At 44.8% G+C, this 26,313-nt stretch overlaps 1 protein-coding gene across 7 annotated transcripts in view; it reads right to left on the bottom strand.

Moving 5' to 3' along the window:
• Window positions 1-26,313, bottom strand: part of LOC143283637 (uncharacterized) — a 393,825-nt gene that overhangs the window by 68,446 nt on the left and 299,066 nt on the right. For all 7 annotated transcript variants that reach the window (XR_013055424.1, XR_013055425.1, XR_013055423.1 and 4 more), the window contains 9 exons: window positions 24,976-25,122; window positions 16,034-16,123; window positions 14,010-14,116; window positions 13,296-13,377; window positions 9,303-9,449; window positions 7,098-7,271; window positions 4,842-4,940; window positions 2,324-2,418; window positions 521-671 (listed from right to left, as the gene is read on the bottom strand). Coding sequence is in view for 4 of the 7 variants with exons in the window: in XM_076589820.1 (XP_076445935.1) it covers window positions 521-671; window positions 2,324-2,418; window positions 4,842-4,940; window positions 7,098-7,271; window positions 9,303-9,449; window positions 13,296-13,377; window positions 14,010-14,116; window positions 16,034-16,123; window positions 24,976-25,122 (1,092 nt within the window). In the remaining 3 variants the exon portion in view is untranslated. The remainder of the gene's footprint in view (window positions 1-520; window positions 672-2,323; window positions 2,419-4,841; window positions 4,941-7,097; window positions 7,272-9,302; window positions 9,450-13,295; window positions 13,378-14,009; window positions 14,117-16,033; window positions 16,124-24,975; window positions 25,123-26,313) is intronic.

The raw sequence follows: 26,313 nt of genomic DNA, 5'->3' as shown, positions 1-26,313 counted from the left end.
CATAGTCTGTATTCCTACACTCACCTCTTTTGTGACACAGACAATATGTATAAACAGAATCTGTACACACACAAACTCACCTCTTTCGGGACACAGACAATGTGTAAACACATGATCTGTACACACACACACACACACACACACACACAATCACCTCTTTGGTGACACAGACAATGTGTATACACATGATCTGTACACACACACACACACACACATGTGCGCGTGCACACACACACACACACACGCACACACACACACACACACACACACACACAATCACCTCTTTGGTGACACAGACAATGTGTATACACATGATCTGTACACACACACACACACACATGTGCGCGTGCACACACACACACACACACGCACACACACACACACACACACACACACACACTCACCTCTTTGGTGACACAGACAATGTGTATACACATGATTTGTACACACACATGTGTGTGCGCGCGCGCGCACGCGCGCACACACACACACACACACACACACACACACACAGCCTCACCTCTTTAGTGATGCAGTCTGGGCAGGGCAGCAGGAAGTCATACTGTACCCCATGGAAAGATTCTTCGATCAGACTCTCGATGACCTCGTGCACCAGGAAGACAATGTTCTCGGGGCGGGGGCCTTGAACTTTGACCAGCAGCTCACAGTCGCTGCCACAGTGTATGAAGAGTCCACATACAACAATCATGGAAAATACAAGTCACAGTGTATGAAGAGTCCACATACAACAATCATGGAAAATACAAGTCACAGTGTATGAAGAGTCCACATACAACAATCATGGAAAATACAAGTCACAGTGTATGAAGAGTCCACATACAACAATCATGGAAAATACAAGTGACAGTGTATGAAGAGTCCACATACAACAATCATGGAAAATACAAGTGACAGTGTATGAAGAGTCCACATACAACAATCATGAAAAATACAAGTCACAGTGTATGAAGAGTCCACATACAACAATCATGGAAAATACAAGTCACAGTGTATGAAGAGTCCACATACAACAATCATGAAAAATACAAGTCACAGTGTATGAAGAGTCCACATACAACAACCATGGAAAATACAAGTGACAGTGTATGAAGAGTCCACATACAACAATCATGGAAAATACAAGTGACAGTGTATGAAGAGTCCACATACAACAATCATGGAAAATACAAGTCACAGTGTATGAAGAGTCCACATACAACAATCATGGAAAATACAAGTGACAGTGTATGAAGAGTCCACATACAACAATCATGGAAAATACAAGTGATAGTGTATGAAGAGTCCACAGCCCTTCACTGACATCCTGACCTGTAAGCCATGTCTGATCTCAGTGAGGTGACAGCCCTTCACTGACATCTTGACCTGTAAGCTCTGTCTGATCTCAGTGAGGTGACAGCCCTTCACTGATCACTGACATCCTGACCTGTAAGCCATGTCTGATCTCAGTGAGGTGACAGCCCTTCACTGACATCCTGACCTGTAAGCCATGTCTGATCTCAGTGAGGTGACAGCCCTTCACTGACATCCTGACCTGTAAGCCATGTCTGATCTCAGTAGTGAGGTGACAGCCCTTCACTGACATCCTGACCTGTAAGCCATGTCTGATCTCAGTAGTGAGGAGACAGCCCTTCACTGACATCCTGACCTGTAAGCTCTGTCTGATCTCAGTGAGGTGATAGCCCTTCACTGACATCCTGACCTGTAAGCTCTGTCTGATCTCAGTAGTGAAGCAACAGCCCTTCACTGACATCCTGACCTGTAAGCTCTGTCTGATCTCAGTGAGGCGACAGCCCTTCACTGACATCCTGACCTGTAAGCTCTGTCTTATCTCAGTAGTGAGGTGACAGCCCTTCACTGATCACTGACATCCTGACCTGTAAGCTCTGTCTGATCTCAGTGAGGTGATAGCCCTTCACTGACACCCTGACCTGTAAGCTCTGTCTGATCTCAGTGAGGTGACAGCCCTTCACTGACATCCTGACCTGTAAGCTCTGTCTGATCTCAGTGAGGTGACAGCCCTTCACTGACACCCTGACCTGTAAGCTCTGTCTGATCTCTGTAGTGAGATGACAGCCCTTCACTGACACCCTGACCTGTAAGCTCTGACTGATCTCTGTAGTGAGGTGACAGCCCTTCACTGACACCCTGACCTGTAAGCTCTGACTGATCTCTGTAGTGAGATGACAGCCCTTCACTGACTAGCATATTCTTCAGCAACAGTCGAGGGGGTCACGCCCCCTGCCCCCACCCCTTCAAGTTCCTATCACACCATCTTTCCGTTACCTTCTACCCACCACCTCACCTGATCTGTCTGATGATGGCCATGTGTTTGTTCTTCTTCAGGAGGGACCCTCTCTTCCAGATGAGTTTGCCGTCAGAAAACTGGAACAGCCGCACCTGTACAGACAAACAGACATTTCCATGACATCATCTGTAATATAATTATGCAATTATTTAGTGTTTTTAAACTTCTCAAAGTGCTTTACAGTAACATATTAGCTAGACTTAAAGTGCACAAGAACACACACACACAAAAAACACACACACACACACACATGGAAAAAAAATGAGTAGAAGAATGCAGTAGAATCATGCTTAATGTCCCGTCACATATAATGGTGATTATAGACATTTTGTTTAAGTATTCATCTTCACATTTGAATGCTGTGGTTCAAAAAGGTAGGAGAGGAAGGGGGTGAATGGTGAGGTGGGGGGGAGTGGGTAGAAGGGGGTGAATGGTGAGGTGGGGGGGGCAGTGGGTAGAAGGGGGTGAATAGTGAAGTGTAGGGGGGAGTGGGTAGAAGGGGGTGAATAGTGAGGTGTGGGGGGGAGTGGGTAGAAGGGGGTGAATAGTGAGGTGTGGGGGGAAGTGGGTAGAAGGGGGTGAATAGTGAGGTGGGGGGGGGAGTGGGTAGAAGGGGGTGAATAGTGAAGTGTGGGGGGAGTGGGCAGAAGGGGGTGAATAGTGAGGTGTGGGGGGGAGTGGGCAGAAGGGGTTGAATAGTGAGGTGTGGGGGGGGAGTGGGCAGAAGGGGGTGAATAGTGAGGTGTGGGGGGGAGTGGGTAGAAGGGGGTGAATAGTGAGGTGGGGGGGGAGTGGGTGGAAGGGGTTGAATAGTGAGGTGTGGGGGGGAGTGGGTAGAAGGGGGTGAATAGTGAAGTGTGGGGGGAGTGGGTAGAAGGGGGTGAATAGTGAGGTGTGGGGGGGGAGTGGGCAGAAGGGGGTGAATAGTGAGGTGTGGGGGGGAGTGGGTAGAAGGGGGTGAATAGTGAGGTGGGGGGGGGAGTGGGTAGAAGGGGGTGAATAGTGAGGTGTGGGGGGGAGTGGGTAGAAGGGGGTGAATAGTGAGGTGTGGGGGGGAGTGGGTAGAAGGGGGTGAATAGTGAGGTGTGGGGGGGAGTGGGTAGAAGGGGGTGAATAGTGAGGTGTGGGGGGAGTGGGTAGAAGGGGGTGAATGGTGAGGTGGGGGGAGTGGGTAGAAGGGGGTGAATAGTGAGGTGGGGGGGAGTGGGTAGAAGGGGGTGAATAGTGAGGTGTGGGGGGGAGTGGGTAGAAGGGGGTGAATAGTGAGGTGTGGGGGGGAGTGGGTAGAAGGGGGTGAATAGTGAGGTGTGGGGGGGGGGAGTGGGTAGAAGGGGGTGAATAGTGAGGTGTGTGGGGGGAAGTGTGTAGAAGGGGGTGAATAGTGAGGTGTGGGGGGGGGAGTGGGTAGAAGGGGGTGAATAGTGAGGTGTGGGGGGGAGTGGGTAGAAGGGGGTGAATAGTGAGGTGTGGGGGGGGAGTGGGTAGAAGGGGGTGAATAGTGAGGTGGGGGGGGGGAGTGGGTAGAAGGGGGTGAATAGTGAGGTGTGTGGGGGGGAAGTGGGTAGAAGGGGGTGAATAGTGAGGTGTGGGGGGGGAGTGGGTAGAAGGGGGTGAATAGTGAGGTGTGGGGGGAGTGGGTAGAAGGGGGTGAATAGTGAGGTGCGGGGGGAGTGGGTAGAAGGGGGTGAATAGTGAGGTGGGGGGGAGTGGGCAGAAGGGGGTGAATAGTGAGGTGTGGGGGGGAGTGGGTAGAAGGGGGTGAATAGTGAGGTGCGGGGGGAGTGGGTAGAAGGGGGTGAATAGTGAGGTGGGGGGGAGTGGGCAGAAGGGGGTGAATAGTGAGGTGGGGGGGGAGTGGGTAGAAGGGGGTGAATAGTGAGGTGTGGGGGGGAGTGGGTAGAAGGGGGTGAATAGTGAGGTGTGGGGGGGAGTGGGTAGAAGGGGGTGAATAGTGAGGTGTGGGGGGGAGTGGGTAGAAGGGGGTGAATAGTGAGGTGTTGGGGGGAGTGGGTAGAAGGGGGTGAATAGTGAGGTGGGGGGAGTGGGCAGAAGGGGGTGAATAGTGAGGTGTGGGGGGGAGTGGGTAGAAGGGGGTGAATAGTGAGGTGTGGGGGGGAGTGGGTAGAAGGGGGTGAATAGTGAGGTGTGGGGGGGGAGTGGGTAGAAGGGGGTGAATAGTGAGGTGTTGGGGGGAGTGGGTAGAAGGGGGTGAATAGTGAGGTGTTGGGGGGAGTGGGTGGAAAGAGAATCAAAGATGAATATTTGAAATAAATATTGAAAGTCAAGAAAATGACTGAATGGACTTGATAAAAGTGAAGTCCTCAATGCAGCCAGAGAAACAAGTGGTAATGAATGTCAATAAAAGAAAAATGCAGATTCAAGGGGTTTGAGCTGAAGTCAGAAACTATATAACTCAACACGGGCTGTCACGTTCAGGGAGTCACTGATATTTGATTCATCTTTTCTGACAAATCTACATGAATGGGCCAGCTATCTCCAAAGAAGGCACACCAACCTGAGCTCGGTTGAAGAGTCCAGCCGGCAGATAGGCAAACTTGTACACCATTTTGGTTTCCCTGAAGTTTTTCTTCCCTTCTATTGAAGGCCACACCAACTGCACATCACAAAAGCAGATCACTGCAAAAATATAACCAATTATTGCACAAATAAAAACAAAAAACCCAGAACAAACCCTCCTTGAAAAACACATTCATGTGAATGTACTCATTTATGTGTAACTGTATCATCAATGGTTTCTCCACTGCAATGGGAAATTCATTTTAAGCTTATCTTTTGCGAAGGACTATCTCTACCAAACTGGGAGGCAAAATTGCACAGACTCTAAGTGCTGCAGTCTTGGAGGCTAGCTGGCCTTTAGGGACTGTCTAAACACCAACCATCCTAAAGACCTCTTGGCTGAAAGAGTAGGGATGTAACCAGGGCAAGACACTGTCCACTATAATCAAATTCTTCTCCAGACATTGGGATATAACTAGGGCCAGACACTGTCCACTATAATCAAATTCTTCTCCAGACATTGGGATGTAACCAGGGCAAGACACTGTCCACTATAAACAAATTCTTCTCCAGACATTGGGATGTAACCAGGGCAAGACACTGTCCACTATAAACAAATTCTTCCCCAGACGTTGGGATATAACCAGGGCAAGACACTGTCCACTATAATCAAATTCTTCTCCAGACATTGGGATGTAACCAGGGCAAGACACTGTCCACTATAAATAAATTCTTCTCCAGACATTGCGATGTAACCAGGGCAAGACACTGTCCACTATAAACAAATTCTTCCCCAGACATTGGGATATAACCAGGGAAAGACACTTTCCACTATAATCAAATTCTTCTCCAGACATTGGGATGTAACCAGGGCAAGACACTGTCCACTATAATCAAATTCTTCTCCAGACATTGGGATGTAACCAGGGCAAGACACTGTCCACTATAAACAAATTCTTCCCCAGACGTTGGGATATAACCAGGGCAAGACACTGTCCACTATAATCAAATTCTTCCCCAGACGTTGGGATATAACCAGGGCAAGACACTGTCCACTATAATCAAATTCTTCTCCAGACATTGGGATGTAACCAGGGCAAGACACTGTCCACTATAATCAAATTCTTCTCCAGACATTGGGAGAGCAGGTGCCTCATGTGCTGTTGTGAAGGTCACAGTGGAACACAACTGACTGTCACACAGCTACAGGACCTACCTGTGCTGTTCTGTCACACACAGCTATAGGACCTACCTGTGCTGTTCTGTCACACACAGCTACAGGACCTACCTGTGCTGTTCTGTCACACACAGCTACAGGACCTACCTGTACTGTTCTGTCACACACAGCTACAGGACCTACCTGTGCTGTTCTGTCACACACAGCTATAGGACCTACCTGTGCTGTTCTGTCACACACAGCTACAGGACCTACCTGTGCTGTTCTGTCACACACAGCTACAGGACCTACCTGTGCTGTTCTGTCACACACAGCTACAGGACCTACCTGTGCTGTTCTGAAGGTCACAGTGGAACACACCTGACTGTCACACACAGCTACAGGACCTACCTGTGCTGTTCTGAAGGTCACAGTGGAACACACCTGACTGTCACACACAGCTACAGGACCTACCTGTGCTGTTCTGTTTACACACAGCTATAGGACCTACCTGTGCTGTTGTGAAGCTCACAGTGGAACACACCTGACTGTCACACACAGCTATAGGACCTACCTGTGCTGTTCTGTCACACACAGCTACAGGACCTACCTGTACTGTTCTGAAGCTCACAGTGGAACACACCTGACTGTCACACACAGCTACAGGACCTACCTGTGCTGTTCTGTTTACACACAGCTACAGGACCTACCTGTGCTGTTGTGAAGGTCACAGTGGAACACAGCTGACTGTCACACACAGCTACAGGACCTACCTGTGCTGTTCTGTCACACACAGCTACAGGACCTACCTGTGCTGTTCTGTCTACACACAGCTACAGGACCTACCTGTGCTGTTCTGTCACACACAGCTACAGGACCTACCTGTGCTGTTCTGTCACACACGGCTACAGGACCTACCTGTGCTGTTCTGTCACACACGGCTACAGGACCTACCTGTGCTGTTCTGTCACACACAGCTACAGGACCTACCTGTGCTGTTCTGTCACACACAGCTACAGGACCTACCTGTGCTGTTCTGTCACACACAGCTACAGGACCTACCTGTGCTGTTCTGTCACACACAGCTACAAGACCTACCTCTGATGGCTCTTCTTGAGGCAGCAGGCAGGGCACAATGTTGATGTTGTCCTTGGGCAGCGGGAAGGTCAGGTCGAACTCCTCCGTCAGCTGCAGCAGCCACTGGTGCAGGTCTTTGCGGTAGGTGGACCAGATGTCAGGGATGAACCGGTGCAGCAGACGTCCTTTGTGCTCCTGTCCGGAGTCAAGTGAAGTGAATGTCAAGATGATCACCAATACTTAACACCTGTCTTTGACTGCCCCTGTCTTCAGTCAGACCAAACTCTGACTGCTTTACAACAAATTCAGCTGATTTACAACAGAGTTATTTGCACAACAAGCTGCAACCTGACTGATTTACAACAAATACAGAGTCATTTGCATAACAAGCTGCAAACTGACTGCTTTACAACAAATACAGAGTTATTTGCATAACAAGCTGCAACCTGACTGCTTTACAACAAATACAGAGTTATTTGCACAACAAGCTGCAACCTGACTGCTGCATTTAGTTGTTTATCATTTGTTTCCTGCGTCAAGCTGTCAAGTTTTATGTACATTCACAGACACACATGTATACTGGTTTGGATATTTCTACAGTTCTTGTCAGGGACAACTCTCCTGTTGTTGTGGGCTATTTTACATGAGCTAAGTACATGCCGCACAGAACCTCCACTGATCACCTTACCCGAACGAACAGTGTTCAGATCACCACTCAAGGTCTAGTGGAGGATAAGAAAATACTGGCGAGAGTGGGGTTCAATCTTACACCCTCAGATCTCTCGCTTTTAATGTAGAAACATCAACACTTGGTCACCACTCTTCTCTACGATGGGATAGTCTTTTAGGTCAAGGATAAAGCTTCATCGCTGTCTTCTTCAAGTTGACCTTTAATTCTTTCTGAGCATCAGCTAAAGAAAGCAGTTTTGCTTGTTTTGGTGCACCTTAACCACACAGCGTGAGCTGCGTGTCGCCATTTAGCTGAGAATGCGACGAGTGGGTCAAAAGACAGCCACTAACTAAACCATATTGTTCAAAGAAAGGACTACCTCATGAGTAGATGGGGTTTCTAGTTATCAACAGACTATAGAAAGATTCCCCAAGCTAAAGCTACCAGCGTTTTAATCAACAAACTCAATACAAACTAGGGAAAAGTGGGAATGTTCCAGTGCCCAGTTATCTCATCACTGTGGCAGTGAAGCGTACATGGCTGCACTGATGAGTTATCTGGTCCTACTGGCACCCTAGGGGTTGAAGAGTCAACAAATCTGCCTTCATGCATATACTTGAAAAAAAAAAGAATCATTTTTCAAAAAGCTAACACAGTCATAATGTCCTTACAGCACCACTTTTAGCACTGCAAGGTAATGAGGAAAAGAACAATGAATATGAAATTATACCATTTACTGATGGTGCTGTGGCCCAAAGCTCAGAGCACTGGAACTTTGCCTTAATGTCCTGAGTTTGATCCCTGGTTTGGGTGTACCACATAGGTTGAGGGTCAACATTTTTTTCCCAATTTGCCAGGTAAGTGCAGACCTGCCAGTGCCTGAACCTCCTTTGTGTGCATATGCATGCTGAAGATCAGATAGACATGTTAAAGATCCTGTAACCCAAGCATGCAGAAGATCATCCACATGTTAAAGATCCTGTAACCCAAGCATGCAGAAGATCATCCACATGTTAAAGATCCTGTAATAATCCAAGCATGCAGAAGATCATACACATGTTAAAGATCCTGTAATCCAAGCATGCAGAAGATCATACACATTTTAAAGATCCTGTAACCCAAGCATGCAGAAGATCAGATACACATGTTAAAGATCCTGTAACCCAAGCATGCAGAAGATCATCCACATGTTAAAGATCCTGTAACCCAAGCATGCAGAAGATCATCCACATGTTAAAGATCCTGTAACCCAAGCATGCAGAAGATCATCCACATGTTAAAGATCCTGTAACCCAAGCATGCAGAAGATCATCCACATGTTAAAGATCCTGTAATCCAAGCATGCAGAAGATCATACACATGTTAAAGATCCTGTAACCCATGTTAGCATGGGTGGATCATGGAAACAAGAGCACACCCCTTCAAATGGAGTACAGCTGCCTACATGGCAGCATACCAGTATGTACATATGAGTGAGCATGACACTTGCAGCCCAAGAATGAAAGAAAGACTGTTGTCCTTCCCTGGAACCTACGTGTAAGCCATCTGTGACTGACCTGGATGGGGGAGTTCTTCACGGAGACCACACAGGACATGACGTCGACGATCCACTGGGGGTCGATGACCACAATATTCCTCAGGAAGTCGTTGTCAAAGTACTGCACTGTTCCCAGCTCATGCAAGAACTGGATGGCCTCTTTGGTCTGGGAGGCAGAAAGAAATGAAGCATTGATTTTAGAATCAAGAGTGCGGGGATGTCAGTCTGCATTATTTCTTGTTATCATCCGCCTCCTTCCATCTCGAGAGACGATGGCTGCACCAGAAATGTAGTCACTGCTGGGCACTGCACTTCCTGCTGTGGCTGTGTAGACCGATGCTGGAGTGGCAATCTCTACTGCATGTGGGACAGTTATAGGTAGGTGCTATTTAATAAACTAGGCAATTGCAGAAATGAACTACTGCTTTCAGATATGAAAATGTCTTCTGATTTCATGTTCTTTATCATTTTGAATTATAATTCAGGGAATTTCATATATGAATTACTGCTGAACATGCAAGCTAAATAAAACACATGCAGCTGGTATACCACACACAGACAAGTGTGTACACACACATAAACACACTAAGAAACACTCCTGCAAATGTACACACATGACACACACATGACCAGCACAGGTTCAGATCAGAAAGCTTCTGACCTCACATGACACACACATGACCAGCACAGGTTCAGATCAGAAAGCTTCTGACCTCACATGATACACACATGACCAGCACAGGTTCAGATCAGAAAGCTTCTGACCTCACATGACACACACATGACCAGCACAGGTTCAGATCAGAAAGCTTCTGACCTCACATGACACACACATGACCAGCACAGGTTCAGATCAGAAAGCTTCTGACCTCACATGATACACACATGACCAGCACAGGTTCAGATCAGAAAGCTTCTGACCTCACATGACACACACATGACCAGCAGAGGTTCAGATCAGAAAGCTTCTGACCTCACATGACACACACATGACCAGCACAGGTTCAGATCAGAAAGCTTCTGACCTCACATGACACACACATGACCAGCACAGGTTCAGATCAGAAAGCTTCTGACCTCACATGATACACACATGACCAGCACAGGTTCAGATCAGAAAGCTTCTGACCTCACATGACACACACATGACCAGCACAGGTTCAGATCAGAAAGCTTCTGACCTCACATGACACACACATGACCAGCACAGGTTCAGATCAGAAAGCTTCTGACCTCACATGATACACACATGACCAGCACAGGTTCAGATCAGAAAGCTTCTGACCTCACATGACACACACATGACCAGCAGAGGTTCAGATCAGAAAGCTTCTGACCTCACATGATACACACATGACCAGCACAGGTTCAGATCAGAAAGCTTCTGACCTCACATGACACACACATGACCAGCACAGGTTCAGATCAGAAAGCTTCTGACCTCACTGAGGCCACCATCCAGCATTGCTCAAGTGTCAACATTCGTCCCATTAAAATGGCTTCATATTCCAACATACATATCAAACTTCTACAGTATTTCAACATTTGTCTCAATAAAATGGCTTCATATTCCAACATACATGTCAAACTTCTACAGTATTTCAACATTTGTCCCATTAAAATGGCTTCATATTCCAACATACATATCAAACTTCTACAGTATTTCAACATTCGTCCCATTAAGATGGCTTCATATTCCAACATACATATCACAATTCTACAGTATTTCAACATTCGTCTCATTAAGATGGCTTTATATTCCAACATACATATCTAACTTATACAGTATTTCAACATTCGTCTCAATAAAATGGCTTCATATTCCAACATACATATCAAACTTCAACAGTATTTCAACATTCGTCTCAATAAAATTGCTTCATATTCCAGCATACATATCAAACTTCTACAGTATTTCAACATTTGTCCCATTAAAATGGCTTCATATTCCAACATACATATCAAACTTCTACAGTATTTCAACATTCGTTTCAATAAAATGGCTTCATATTCCAACATACATATCAAACTTCTACAGTATTTCAACATTCGTCTCAATAAAATGGCTTCATATTCCAACATACATATCAAACTTCTACAGTATTTCAACATTTGTCTCAATAAAATGGCTTCATATTCCAACATACACATCAAACTTCTACAGTATTTCAACATTCGTCCCATTAAAATGGCTTCATATTCCAACATACATATCAAACTTCTACAGTATTTCAACATTTGTCTCAATAAAATGGCTTCATATTCCAACATACACATCAAACTTCTACAGTATTTCAACATTCGTCCCATTAAAATGGCTTCATATTCCAACATACATATCAAACTTCAACAGTATTTCAACATTTGTCTCAATAAAATGGCTTCATATTCCAACATACATATCAAACTTCTACAGTATTTCAACATTTGTCTCAATAAAATGGCTTCATATTCCAACATACACATCAAACTTCTACAGTATTTCAACATTCGTCCCATTAAGATGGCTTCATATTCCAACATACATATCAAACTTCTACAGTATTTCAACATTTGTCTCAATAAAATGGCTTCATATTCCAACATACATATCAAACTTCTACAGTATTTCAACATTTGTCTCAATAAAATGGCTTCATATTCCAACATACATATCAAACTTCTACAGTATTTCAACATTTGTCTCAATAAAATGGCTTCATATTCCAACATACACATCAAACTTCTACAGTATTTCAACATTCGTCCCATTAAGATGGCTTCATATTCCAACATACATATCAAACTTCTACAGTATTTCAACATTTGTCTCAATAAAATGGCTTCATATTCCAACATACATATCAAACTTCTACAGTATTTCAACATTCGTCTCAATAAAATGGCTTCATATTCCAACATACATATCAAACTTCTACAGTATTTCAACATTCGTCTCAATAAAATGGCTTCATATTCCAACATACATATCAAACTTCTACAGTGTTTCTGGATGTGTCCATGTATAACCTGAAGGAAAAACAGAACATTGAATCATGCAGTTATAAACACTGACTTTTCCTGGGGGTGTGGGGTGGAGTGCAATGCACAAAAACAAGTTCAACACTGAGTTAATATTTATGGGCCAAATTCACTGGATAAATTGGCAATTACAGACACTACGTTTTTGCTCTGGAAGTCAGTTTCTTATGATTGTTACTTTTACTTGATAAATCAGACAAACACTAACTCTTTTAGTTATCATTCACCTTTACTGTTGCTGTAATGTGAGCTTATTATCAGTTTCATTTTCATTAGACATGTCTGGAATTAACAGGCATTAACTCTTGTTTTAAGTTTTAAAAAAATTAATGAGTTTAAATTTCATGGATATTATTCCAGTCACATGACTGACAGACACTGACTCTTGACTTTGGGAGGCATGCAGACAACAACACTTCATGATGCAATGATTTTAGTATCCAGCTGGATGAATCTACTGCACAACTGGATAAACATACATGATGCACTGATTTTAGTATCCAACTGGATGAATCTACTGCACAATTGGATAAACATACATGATGCACTGATTTTAGTATCCAGCTGGATGAATCGACTGCACAATTGGATAAACATACATGATGCACTGATTTTAGTATCCAGCTGGATGAATCGACTGCACAATTGGATAAACATACATGATGCACTGATTTTAGTATCCAACTGGATGAATCTACTGCACAATTGGATAAACATACATGCTACATTAAGTCTTGCATCACAGGTCAGCTTCTTATGTTTTCATTAAATCTTAATTTACCGTGAAAATTCTAGACACATAAACCAATGTGTGTGCGTGTTAATGTGTGCACATGCATGTGAATGTGTGCATGTGTCTACGACTTTTTCTGTAATCCGGTATGTATATGCATGATTGTGTGCATGCATGCAAATCTGCCAAGGGACATGTATGCAAAGGGACAGAGCAAATCAATGTGGATGGATGTAGGTGTGACATAAACAGACTCACATCTTTCTCATCGTAGATGCCAATCTCCATGCCATAGTTCCTGATCACACCCCATTCCAAATAACTGTCTTTCAAGCGGGCTCTGTAACAGTAATGGATACTTATCATTACCAATCTCCATGCCATAGTTCCTGATCACACCCCATTCCAAATAATTGTCTTTCGAGCGGGCTGTGTAACAGTAATGGATACTTATCATTACAGCACTCTGTCCAGAAAACTGCTCTTGGTTCTTTACAAAACATGATATCTTACAGCAGAAGTTACATCAATGTTACACTTACACATACCAAAATGCAAATAGCAAACTACAGGTACAAAGATACACACACATGCACAATGCAGATATAGATCCAAACAAACATACATTCATACACCCTCCCCAATCCCCACACACCCAAATACATACAGTCTATATCCACAAGACACAGTCTGACAACCTCTTGTCAGTGTCTATCGCTAGATTTACTATCTGAACGCTCTCTATAAAGTTTCTATAAATAATTCTTCCCCTGTCACTGATTTTCAGAAATGATGATTTCTAAGTAATAATAATAAAAATGATGATAACAGAAGTAATGATAATAATAATAATAATATGAAGATAATAATAATAATATCATTTATTTTCAGTCTAATATCATTACCTTAGATGAAGAGACTGTAAAAATAAGTACACAACAAGGACATCCAACAAACAGCAAAAGCACTGACTGAAGGATCTTTTTCTCCAGGCTGAGCCAAACCTGTGGCACCTTCTCCCCCATGTTCTTCTGCTCCAGGGTCACTCTCAGCACTTCTTTCTCCAGCTGTTCGATTCCCTGCACAACAAACACTGACACTTTCAGATTCTTGAAAAAGGCATCAATACGTTCTGACAAATGTAAACATGCTACACTACATCCACCAGACTGGGTTGAAAGGCGATAACTTTAGAATGGAACATTTACATGACATGAATGTAATTTCTTCAAATCAAACCTTCAAACTCTCCCTTTCCCATAATAATGTTGGATGGCTTCCCTTTCCCATGATAATGCTGACTGCCTTCCCTTTCCTTCTAATAAAACCTTCAAACTCTCCCTTTCCCATAATAATGTTGGATGGCTTCCCTTTCCCATAATAATGTTGGATGGCTTCCCTTTTTCTTCTGATAAAACCTTCAAACTCTCCCTTTCCCATGATAATGCTGACTGCCTTCCCTTTTTCTTCTGATAAAACCTTCAAATTCTCCCTTTCCCATGATAATGCTGACTGCCTTCCCTTTTTCTTCTGATCAAACCTTCAAACTCTCCCTTTCCCATGATAATGTTGGATGGCTTCACTTTTTCTTCTGATCAAACCTTCAAACTCTCCCTTTCCCATGATAATGTTGGATGGCTTCCCTTTCCCATGATAATGCTGACTGCCTTCCCTTTCCTTCTAATCAAACCTTCAAACTCTCCCTTTCCCATGATAATGTTGGATGGCTTCCCTTTACCATAATAATGTTGGATGGCTTCCCTTTCCCATAATAATGTTGACTGCCTTCCCTTTTTTTCTGATCAAACCTTCAAACTCTCCCTTTCCCATAATGTTGGATGGTTTCCCTTTCCCATAATGTTGGATGGTTTCCCTTTCCCATAATGTTGGATGGCTTCCCTTTTTTTTCTAATCAAACCTTCAAACTCTCCCTTTCCCATAATGTTGGATGGCTTCCCTTTTTTTTCTAATCAAACCTTCAAACTCTCCCTTTCCCATAATGTTGGATGGCTTCCCTTTTTTTCTAATCAAATCTTCAAACTCTCCCTTCCCATAATGTTGGATGGTTTCCCTTTCCCATAATGTTGGATGGTTTCCCTTTTTTTCTAATCAAGCCTTCAAACTCTCCCTTTCCCATAATGTTGGATGGTTTCCCTTTCCCATGATAATGTTGGATAGCTTCCCTTTTTCATGGCGCCTTGTGCATGGAAACATGCCATTTAACCAGGCTTTATGTAGTTCTGTTCACGTTAGTTGTATGCCTGTGAGCAAGTTGTTCATGTATGTGTGTGGAAAGTGAGAACACAAGTACTTTGCCTGAGTTATATACTGTACAAGACACTGTGGTATTCAACCCCTTCTACTGCTGAACAAAGTTGTATACTGTACAAGACACTGTAGTATTTAACCCCTTCTACTGTTGAAGTGAGCTCAGTTTGATCACAGTGAGATGACAGTCCTCACTCGTCAGCAGCAGTAAAGGGTTGAAGACCACTGTTTGTTACTGTTATACCTACTGTTCCTGTAACACAGCTGACAAAATGAAGACCACTGTTTGTTACTGTTGTTATACCTACCGTTCCTGTAATAGAGCTGACAAAATGAAGACCACTGTTTGTTACTGTTGTTATACCTACCGTTCCTGTGACAGAGCTGACAAAATGAAGACCACTGTTTGTTACTGTTGTTATACCTACCGTTCCTGTAACAGAGCTGACAAAATGAAGACCACTGTTTGTTACTGTTGTTATACCTACCGTTCCTGTGACAGAGCTGACAAAATGAAGACCACTGTTTGTTACTGTTGTTATACCTACCGTTCCTGTGACAGAGCTGACAAAATGAAAGCCACTGTTTGTTACTGTTGTTATACCTACCGTTCCTGTAACAGAGCTGACAAAATGAAGACCACTGTTTGTTACTGTTGTTATACCTACCGTTCCTGTGACAGAGCTGACAAAATGAAGACCACTGTTTGTTACTGTTGTTATACCTACCGTTCCTGTAACAGAGCTGACAAAATGAAAGCCAGCAATCTGTGGGTAGCGTTCTTTCAGGTCTGCCATGGGAACATCCGCTTTGGGAACCTATAACAAAGCATTGTACAAATGGGAACATCCGCTTTGGGAACCTATAATAGAACAATGTGCAAATGGGAACATCCGCTTTGGGAACCTATAATAGAACAATGTGAAAATGGGAACATCCGCTTTGGGAACCTATAATAGAACAATGTGGAAATGGGAACATCCGCTTTGGGAACCTATAATAGAACAATGTGCAAATGGGAACATCCACTTTGGGAACCTATAATAGAACACTGTACAAATGGGAACATCCGCTTTGGGAACCTATAACAAAACAATGTACGAATGGGAACATCCACTTTGGGAACCTATAATAGAACAATGTACAAATGTGCTACCTGTCACATGCGGGCAGATGGAGCTCGACAGCCCGGGAAGGCAGTCCATCTAAGACAAGGAAAAGTCTGAAGTAAAACCCATGAAGTGCTAAGGAATGCAGGACAGTCTCGACATGCATTGACCCTGGGTCCATGGCCATGTCCCGACTTTCAGTAGCCGCGCCCCCGTGCCTCCGAGGAAGGTTTTTGAGCCAGAGGCTAGGACAAGGACAGTCTGATATAAAACCTACGACCTGAGGACCTCACTGTCACCGTCCCAGCTTGCTTGGCTATGGCAGATGAACCACGGGTGTAAAGGGTGGGGCCAGTACTGCGCACACTGCACTCCACCTAAAAATTCCATTGCGCAGGCTTGAAGGACACGTCCACGTCCGCGCCACCAACTATTCCAAGCCCTGTAGCGATGGGAAAGGGGCGAAAACGGCAGGTGGAAGATGTCACTGGAAGCCGCAGTTCCAATCCTGCATGCAGGCGGTTCAGGATATTGGTCGCCTGATTGTTGACCCGGAGGTGACAGCATCACTCGGCAGCACCCTGAACGACCAAGCAGCCTTTTCTAGGGACAGCACTGCTTGCTCCACACGGAGAGGGGCCTAGAAAAGGTGGTCCAAACAAATGCTCATCTCCATACACCCCAGTTGGCTAGCCGCGGTCAACGGGCATCTCCAAACGCGGTCGAACAACAATAGAGAAGAAAAGGCCGGCACCTGCCTCACAATTAGGTGCAAAAGGACTAAAGGTAGCATGCTGGAACATCCGAACCATGCGTGACTCTGCAGACAGCAACCACCCAGAAAGGCGTTCCGCTCTAGTCGCACACGAACTTCAGAGACTGAACATTGACATTGCTGCCGTCAGCGAAGTCCGCTTTGCAGGGAAAGGCAGCCTCCAGGAACACGGCGCTGGGTACACCCTCTACTGGTCAGGCAAGCCAGAGACCGAGAGACGCCTTTATGGCGTAGGCTTTATGGTCAGGAGCACCATTGCCTCCAAGCTTGAAAACCTGCCAACAGGACACTCAGACCGAATTATGTCCATGCGCCTCCCACTACGGAACAAACAGCATGCCACTCTGTTCAGCGTGTACGCTCCAACCCTCCAAGCGGACCCCACAGAAAAGGTCAAGTTTTACACTGATCTGCGCAACCTCGTTCAGAACACCCCTGCTGACGACAAGGTCATCATCCTTGGCGACTTCAATGCCAGAGTTGGCCAAGATTCAGAAGCCTGGAAAGGAGTCCTTGGCAAGCATGGCGTTGGTAATTGCAACGACAATGGGCGCCTTCTTCTCGAGTTCTGTGCAGAGCAGCAGTTTCCAGCAGAAGGACAGCCTGAAGACAACGTGGATGCATCCTCGGTCCAAACATTGGCACCTCATTGATTACATCCTGATGCGCCAGAGAGACGTACGAGACGTCCTACACACCCGAGTGATGCCCAGCGCGGAGTGTCATACTGACCACCGCCTCGTCCGCAGCAAGCTCAGGCTCCACTTCAAGCCCAAACCAAAGAAAGGAGGAGCTCCTAGGAAGAAATTCCAGGTCGGCAACTTTCAGTCAGCTGAAGTGAAAGCTGAATTCCAGGCGAAGCTTCAGGACAAACTTGAAGACCCCAGTTGCCCCACAGACCCCTCTCCAGAAGCACTATGGGCACAGCTGAAATCAGCCATCCTGCAGTCCTCTGAAGAAGTCCTAGGGTTCTCGTCGAAAAAGAACAAGGACTGGTTTGACGAAAACAACCAGGAGATCCAAGAATTGCTGGCGAAGAAGAGATCAGCCCACCAGGCTCACCTTGCACAACCGTCTTGTCCGGTGAAGAAAGCAACCTTCCGGCTCATATGCAGCAACCTCCAGCGCAAGCTTCGTGAGATTCAAAATGGGTGGTGGACCAACCTGGCAGAGAGGGCTCAGCTTTGTGCAGACACTGGTGACTACCGGGGCTTATACGAAGCCTTGAAGGCGGTGTACGGTCCCTCATACCAGGTCCAGAGTCCTTTGCGCAGCGCAGACGGCCAGGCGCTCTTCACAGACAAGACGTCGATCCTGAACAGGTGGTCGGAACATTTCCAGGCCCTCTTCAGCGCCAACCGCACGGTTCAAGACTCGGCAATTCTCCGCATCCCACAACAGCCAGTGAAATTACAACTGGACGAGCTACCAACCCTAGAAGAGACTGTCAAGGCCATTGAACAGCTGAAATGTGGCAAGGCAGCAGGGGTTGACGGAATTCCGCCGGAGGCGTGGAAGAATGGAGGCCCAGCACTACACTCCAAACTCCACAACCTCTTTGTCTGCTGCTGGGAGCAAGGCAAACTACCACAGGACCTCCGTGACGCAGTCATCATCACCCTGTATAAAAACAAGGGAGAAAAGTCGGACTGCTCCAACTACAGGGGGATAACTCTGCTCTCCATCGCAGGCAAGATCCTCGCCAGAGTCCTCCTAAATCGGCTGGTGCCTACTATCGCCGAAGAACATCTCCCAGAGAGTCAGTGTGGCTTTAGAGCCAACAGAGGCACCACTGACATGGTCTTCGTTCTCAGACAGCTACAAGAAAAATGTCGGGAACAGAACAAAGGACTGTATGCGACATTCGTCGATCTCACGAAAGCTTTCGACACCGTGAGCAGAAAAGGTCTGTGGGAGATCATGAAACGTCTAGGATGCCCCCCAAAATTCCTCAGCATGGTCATCCAACTACATGAGGAACAGCGTGGACAGGTCAGACACAGCAACGACCTTTCGGAGCCCTTCCCAATTGGAAATGGAGTGAAACAAGGTTGTGTCCTCGCGCCGACCCTCTTCACGATCTTCTTCAGCATGATGCTCCAACAGGCCACTGAAGATCTTGGCGACGACGACGGTATCTTCATCAGATACCGCACTGATGGCAGCCTATTCAACCTGAGGCGGCTACAGGCCCACACCAAGACACTGGAGCAACTCATCAGAGAGCTTCTGTTTGCCGACGATGCTGCCCTCGTCGCCCATACAGAAGCGGCCCTGCAGCGTATAACGTCCTGCTTCGCAGAGGCTGCGCAGCTCTTCGGCCTAGAAGTCAGTCTGAAAAAGACGGAAGTTCTCCACCAGCCTGCCCCACGGGAAGAATTCCACGCTCCTCACATCAACATCGGTGAGACAGAGCTGAAGTCGGTCCACCAGTTCAGCTACCTAGGCTGCACCATCTCGTCTGACGCCAAGATCGACAAGGAGATCGACAACAGACTTGCAAAGGCAAACAGCGCATTCGGCAGGCTGTACAAGAGAGTGTGGAACAACAAACACCTGAAGAAAGACACAAAGATCAGCGTGTACAGAGCTGTTGTACTGCCCACCCTGTTGTATGGCTCCGAAACCTGGGTCACCTACCGGCACCACATACGACTGCTTGATCGCTTCCACCAGCGCTGCCTTCGCACCATCCTCGGCATCCACTGGAGTGACTACATCACAAATGTTGAGGTCCTGGAGCAGGCAAAGACTATCAGCATCGAGGCAGTGCTGCTAAAGACCCAGCTACGTTGGGCAGGGCACGTGTCCAGGATGGAGGACCACCGCCTGCCCAAGATCGCGCTGTATGGCGAACTGTCCACTGGCCACCGTGACAGAGGAGCACCCAAGAAGAGATACAAAGACTCCTTGAAGAAAGCTCTCGGTGCCTGTCACATTGACCATCGCCAGTGGTCCGCAGTAGCCGCTGATCGAGAGACCTGGCGACACACCATCCACCAAGCTGTCTCCTCCTTCGAAAACAACCGCAGGGCCAGCCTTGAGGACAAACGCAGAAGGAGGAAGAACCACGACGCTGCAGCCGCGAACCCAGACCAGACTTTCCCTTGCAACCGCTGCGGCTGACTCTGCTTTTCCCGCATTGGCCTTGTCAGCCATGAGCGTGCCTGCATCAGACGTGGACAACGCCCTTCCTAGATCTTCGTCAGCGAAGCCAGGCCATGAAATGGGAACATCCGCTTTGGGAACCTATAATAGAACAATGTGCAAATGGGAACATCCGCTTTGGGAACCTATAACAAAACAATGTGCAAATGGGAACATCCGCTTTGGGAACCTATAACAAAACAATGTGCAAATGGGAACATCCGCTTTGGGAACCTATAACAAAACATTGTACAAATGGGAACATTCACTTTGGGAACCTATAACAAAACATTGTACAAATGGGAACATTCACTTTGGGAACCTATAACAAAACAATGTGCAAATGGGAACATCCGCTTTGGGAACCTTTAATAGAACAATGTGCAAATGGGAACATCAGCTTTGGGAACCTATAACAAAACATTGTACAAATGGGAACATTCACTTTGGGAACCTATAACAAAACAATGTACAAATGGGAACATCCGCTTTGGGAACCTATAATAGAACAATGTGCAAATGGGAACATCCCCTTTGGGAACCTATAACAAAACATTGTACAAATGGGAACATCCACTTTGGGAACCTATAATAGAACAATATACAAATGGGAACATCCGCTTTGGGAACCTATAACAAAACATTGTACAAATGGGAACATTCACTTTGGGAACCTATAACAGAACAATGTACAAATGGGAACATCCGCTTTGGGAACCTTTAACAAAACATTGTACAAATGGGAACATCCGCTTTGGGAACCTATAACAAAACAATGTGCAAATGGGAACATTCACTTTGGGAACCTATAACAAAACAATGTGCAAATGGGAACATCCGCTTTGGGAACCTATAACAAAACATTGTACAAATGGGGACATCCACTTTGGGAACCTATAATAGAACAATGTACAAATGGGAACATCCGCTTTGGGAACCTATAACAAAACATTGTGCAAATGGGAACATCTGCTTTGGAAACCTATAACAAAACAATGTGCAAATGGGAACATCCGCTTTGGGAACCTATAACAAAACATTGTACAAATGGGAACATCTGCTTTGGGAACCTATAATAGAACAATGTACAAATGGGAACATCCGCTTTGGGAACCTATAATAGAACAATGTACAAATGGGAACATCCGCTTTGGGAACCTATAACAAAACATTGTACAAATGGGAACATCCGCTTTGGGAACCTATAACAAAACATTGTACAAATGGGAAAATCCGCTCTGGGAACCTATAATAGAACAATGTACAAATGGGAACATCCGCTTTGGGAACCTATAACAAAGCATTGTACAAATGGGAACATCCGCTTTGGAAACCTGTAAAAAAAAACATTGTGCAAATGGGAACATCCACTTTGGGAACCTATAACAAAACATTCTACAAATGGGAACATCCGCTTTGGGAACCTATAACAAAACATTGTACAAATGGGAACATCCACTTTGGGAACCTATAATAGAACAATGTACAAATGTGGACATCCACTTTGGGAACCTATAATAGAACAATGTACAAATGGGAACATCCGCTTTGGGAACCTATAACAAAGCATTGTACAAATGGGAACATCCGCTTTGGAAACCTGTAAAAAAAAACATTGTGCAAATGGGAACATCCGCTTTGGGAACCTATAACAAAACATTCTACAAATGGGAACATCCGCTTTGGGAACCTATAACAAAACATTGTACAAATGGGAACATCCACTTTGGGAACCTATAATAGAACAATGTACAAATGGGGACATCCACTTTGGGAACCTATAATAGAACAATGTGCAAATGGGAACATCAGCTTTGGGAACCTATAACAAAACATTGTACAAATGGGAACATTCACTTTGGGAACCTATAACAAAACATTGTACAAATGGGAACATCCGCTTTGGGAACCTATAACAAAACATTGTACAAATGGGAACATCCACTTTGGGAACCTATAATAGAACAATGTACAAATGTGGACATCCACTTTGGGAACCTATAATAGAACAATGTACAAATGGGAACATCCGCTTTGGGAACCTATAACAAAGCATTGTACAAATGGGAACATCCGCTTTGGAAACCTGTAAAAAAAAACATTGTGCAAATGGGAACATCCGCTTTGGGAACCTATAACAAAACATTCTACAAATGGGAACATCCGCTTTGGGAACCTATAACAAAACATTGTACAAATGGGAACATCCACTTTGGGAACCTATAATAGAACAATGTACAAATGGGGACATCCACTTTGGGAACCTATAATAGAACAATGTGCAAATGGGAACATCAGCTTTGGGAACCTATAACAAAACATTGTACAAATGGGAACATTCACTTTGGGAACCTATAACAAAACAATGTACAAATGGGAACATCCACTTTGGGAACCTATAATAGAACAATGTGCAAATGGGAACATCCCCTTTGGGAACCTATAACAAAACATTGTACAAATGGGAACATTCACTTTGGGAACCTATAACAGAACAATATACAAATGGGAACATCCGCTTTGGGAACCTATAACAAAACATTGTACAAATGGGAACATTCACTTTGGGAACCTATAACAGAACAATGTACAAATGGGAACATCCGCTTTGGGAACCTATAACAAAGCATTGTACAAATGGGAACATCCGCTTTGGGAACCTATAACAAAACAATGTGCAAATGGGAACATTCACTTTGGGAACCTATAACAAAACATTGTACAAATGGGAACATCCGATCTGGGAACCTATAATAGAACAATGTGGAAATGGGAACATCCGCTTTGGGAACCTATAACAAAACATTGTACAAATGGGAACATCTGCTTTGGAAACCTATAACAAAACAATATGCAAATGGCAACATCCGCTTTGGGAACCTATAACAAAACATTGTACAAATGGGAACATCTGCTTTGGGAACCTATAATAGAACAATGTACAAATGGGAACATCCGCTTTGGGAACCTATAATAGAACAATGTACAAATGGGAACATCCGCTTTGGGAACCTATAACAAAAGATTGTACAAATGGGAACATCCGCTTTGGGAACCTATAAAAAAACATTGTACAAATGGGAACATCCGCTCTGGGAACCTATAATAGAACAATGTACAAATGGGAACATCCGCTTTGGGAACCTATAACAAAGCATTGTACAAATGGGAACATCCGCTTTGGAAACCTGTAAAAAAAAACATTGTGCAAATGGGAACATCCACTTTGGGAACCTATAACAAAACATTCTACAAATGGGAACATCCGCTTTGGGAACCTATAACAAAACATTGTACAAATGGGAACATCCGCTTTGGGAACCTATAATAGAACAATGTACAAATGGGGACATCCACTTTGGGAACCTATAATAGAACAATGTACAAATGGGAACATCCGCTTTGGGAACCTATAACAAAGCATTGTACAAATGGGAACATCCGCTTTGGGCACCTATAACAAAACATTGTACAAATGGGAACATCCGCTTTGGGAACCTATAATAGAACAATATACAAATGGGAACATCTGCTCTGGGAACCTATAACAAAACAATGTGCAAATGGGAACATCGACTTTGGGAATTCATAACAAAACAATGTACAAATGAGAACATCCACTTTGGGAACCTTTAACAAAACATTGTGCAAATGGGAACATCCGCTTTGGGAACCTATAACAAAACAATGTGCAAATGGGAACATCTGCTTTGGGAACCTATAACAAAACATTGTGCAAATGGGAACATCCACTTTGGGAACCTATAACAAAACAATGTACAAATGGGAACATCCACTTTGGGAACCTATAACAAAACACTGTTCATTAATTTGTTATACTGCTGTTCCACAGCACCTAACTATGCTTTTACAGAGTTGGAGATGTTCAAACTTTTTTTCTGCTCAACAAAATTCTGAATCCTCAATCAAAATCTGTAGTTATTTGGAATGAACTGCATATAAGACAAAGATATTAAATTTAGCATCAGAAGAGTAAGTCTATATGACAGGCTTTTTATCAGAAACCATAGTAAGAGCAACAACAAAAAATCTTTTAACAAAGTCTGCATCATCTTCATAAGTTACATAAATCATCAACCTTAGGTTTGTATAAAACATCTAAAAAGAAAATACGATGAAATGACATGAGATAGAATAAAACGGCGCAAAACCAAACCAAACAAAACAAAACAACACAACACAAAATGCAGCCATGCACACCCAACCAGACTGTCACACCTGGTGGCAGTGTGTGCTCAACAACACAACACAAAACAAAACAACACAACACAAAACAAAACAACATATGACAACACAAAACAAAACAACACATAACAACACAAAACAAAACAACACAACACAAAATGCAGCCATGCACACCCAACCAGACTGTCACACCTGGTGGCAGTGTGTGCCCAACAACACAACACAAAAAAAACACAAAACAAAACAACACAAAACAAAACAACACAAAATGCAGCCATGCACACCCAACCAGACTGTCACACCTGGTGGCAGTGTGTGCCCAACAACACAACACAAAACAACACAACACAACACAAAACAAAACAACACAAAACAAAACAAAACAAAACAACACAAAATGCAGCCATGCACACCAAACCAGACTGTCACACACCTGATCGCAGTGTGTGCCCACCACGAAGATGGGCGTCTTGGGGGCGTGGCTGGCCACAGAGCTCAGCCAGAAGTCAAGTCCTGCGTGTTCGAATCCCTGACGTGTGGACCACAACAGCAGGTAGACGGCTCGCTTGGACAGGAAAAACTGCAACCACACATAGCACTGCTGCTTACTTTCACTGCATGTCAAACCACAACAGCAGGTAGACGGCTCGCTTGGACAGGAAAAACTTACTTTCACTGCATGTCAAACCACAACAGCAGGTAGACGGCTCGCCTGGACAGGAAAAACTACAACCACACATAGCACTGCTGCTAACTTTCACTGCATGTCAAAAGACGCTTGAGAAAGAAGAAAACAACACACATCTGAGGAAATTATGCTTCGTTTCTGAAAACTTTTTCAATACACAAATATAGATACAGCACTACACACGCACACAGACACAAACACACATAAGGACGGACACACACACACACACACACACACACACACACATAAGCACACACATAAGCACACACAAACACACACACACTGAAGAAATGAAGAAATTGTTATCCTCTGACCCCTGTTGGGGTATGAAGGAAGGACATTAGCAACATAATGCATTACTTACATTGTTGAAAACATTCAAAATAAACTGAGCTGAATGCAAAACAGTCATTTTAACACATGAAATTGGTGACAAATTAAAGAAAATAATACATCACATAACAATACACATCACATAACAATGTCTCCCTTCTTTATGAAATTTCTCAGCTTTAAACACACTTCTATCCCTGCTTTGAATATCTTTAAAAACAACAACTAAAAACATGCTCATATTCTATTACAAAACTAAAAACATGCTCATATTCTATTACAAAACTAAATGAGTGCATGCACACACAAAAACCCAGGTCTCCCACTTGATCCCTACAGAACCCCCTCCACACTCCCCCAACGACTGCCCATGACCCCACAGAACCCCCTCCACACTGCCCCAATGACTGCCCATGACCCCACAGAACCCCCTCCACACTGCCCCAACGACTGCCCATGACCCCACAGAACCCCCTCCACACTCCCCCAACGACTGCCCATGACCCCACAGAACCCCCTCCACACTCCCCCAACGACTGCCCATGACCCCACAGAACCCCCTCCACACTCCCCCAACGACTACCCATGACCCCACAGAACCCCCTCCACACTCCCCCAACGACTGCCCATGACCCCACAGAACCCCCTCCACACTCCCCCAACGACTGCCCATGACCCCACAGAACCCCCTCCACACTCCCCCAACGACTGCCCATGACCCCACAGAACCCCCTCCACACTGCCCCAATG

This window comes from Babylonia areolata, chromosome 7 (genome assembly GCF_041734735.1).
Source record: "Babylonia areolata isolate BAREFJ2019XMU chromosome 7, ASM4173473v1, whole genome shotgun sequence".
NCBI classification, from domain to species: Eukaryota; Metazoa; Mollusca; class Gastropoda; order Neogastropoda; family Buccinidae; genus Babylonia; species Babylonia areolata.
This window is presented reverse-complemented; position numbering and strand designations above follow the sequence as displayed.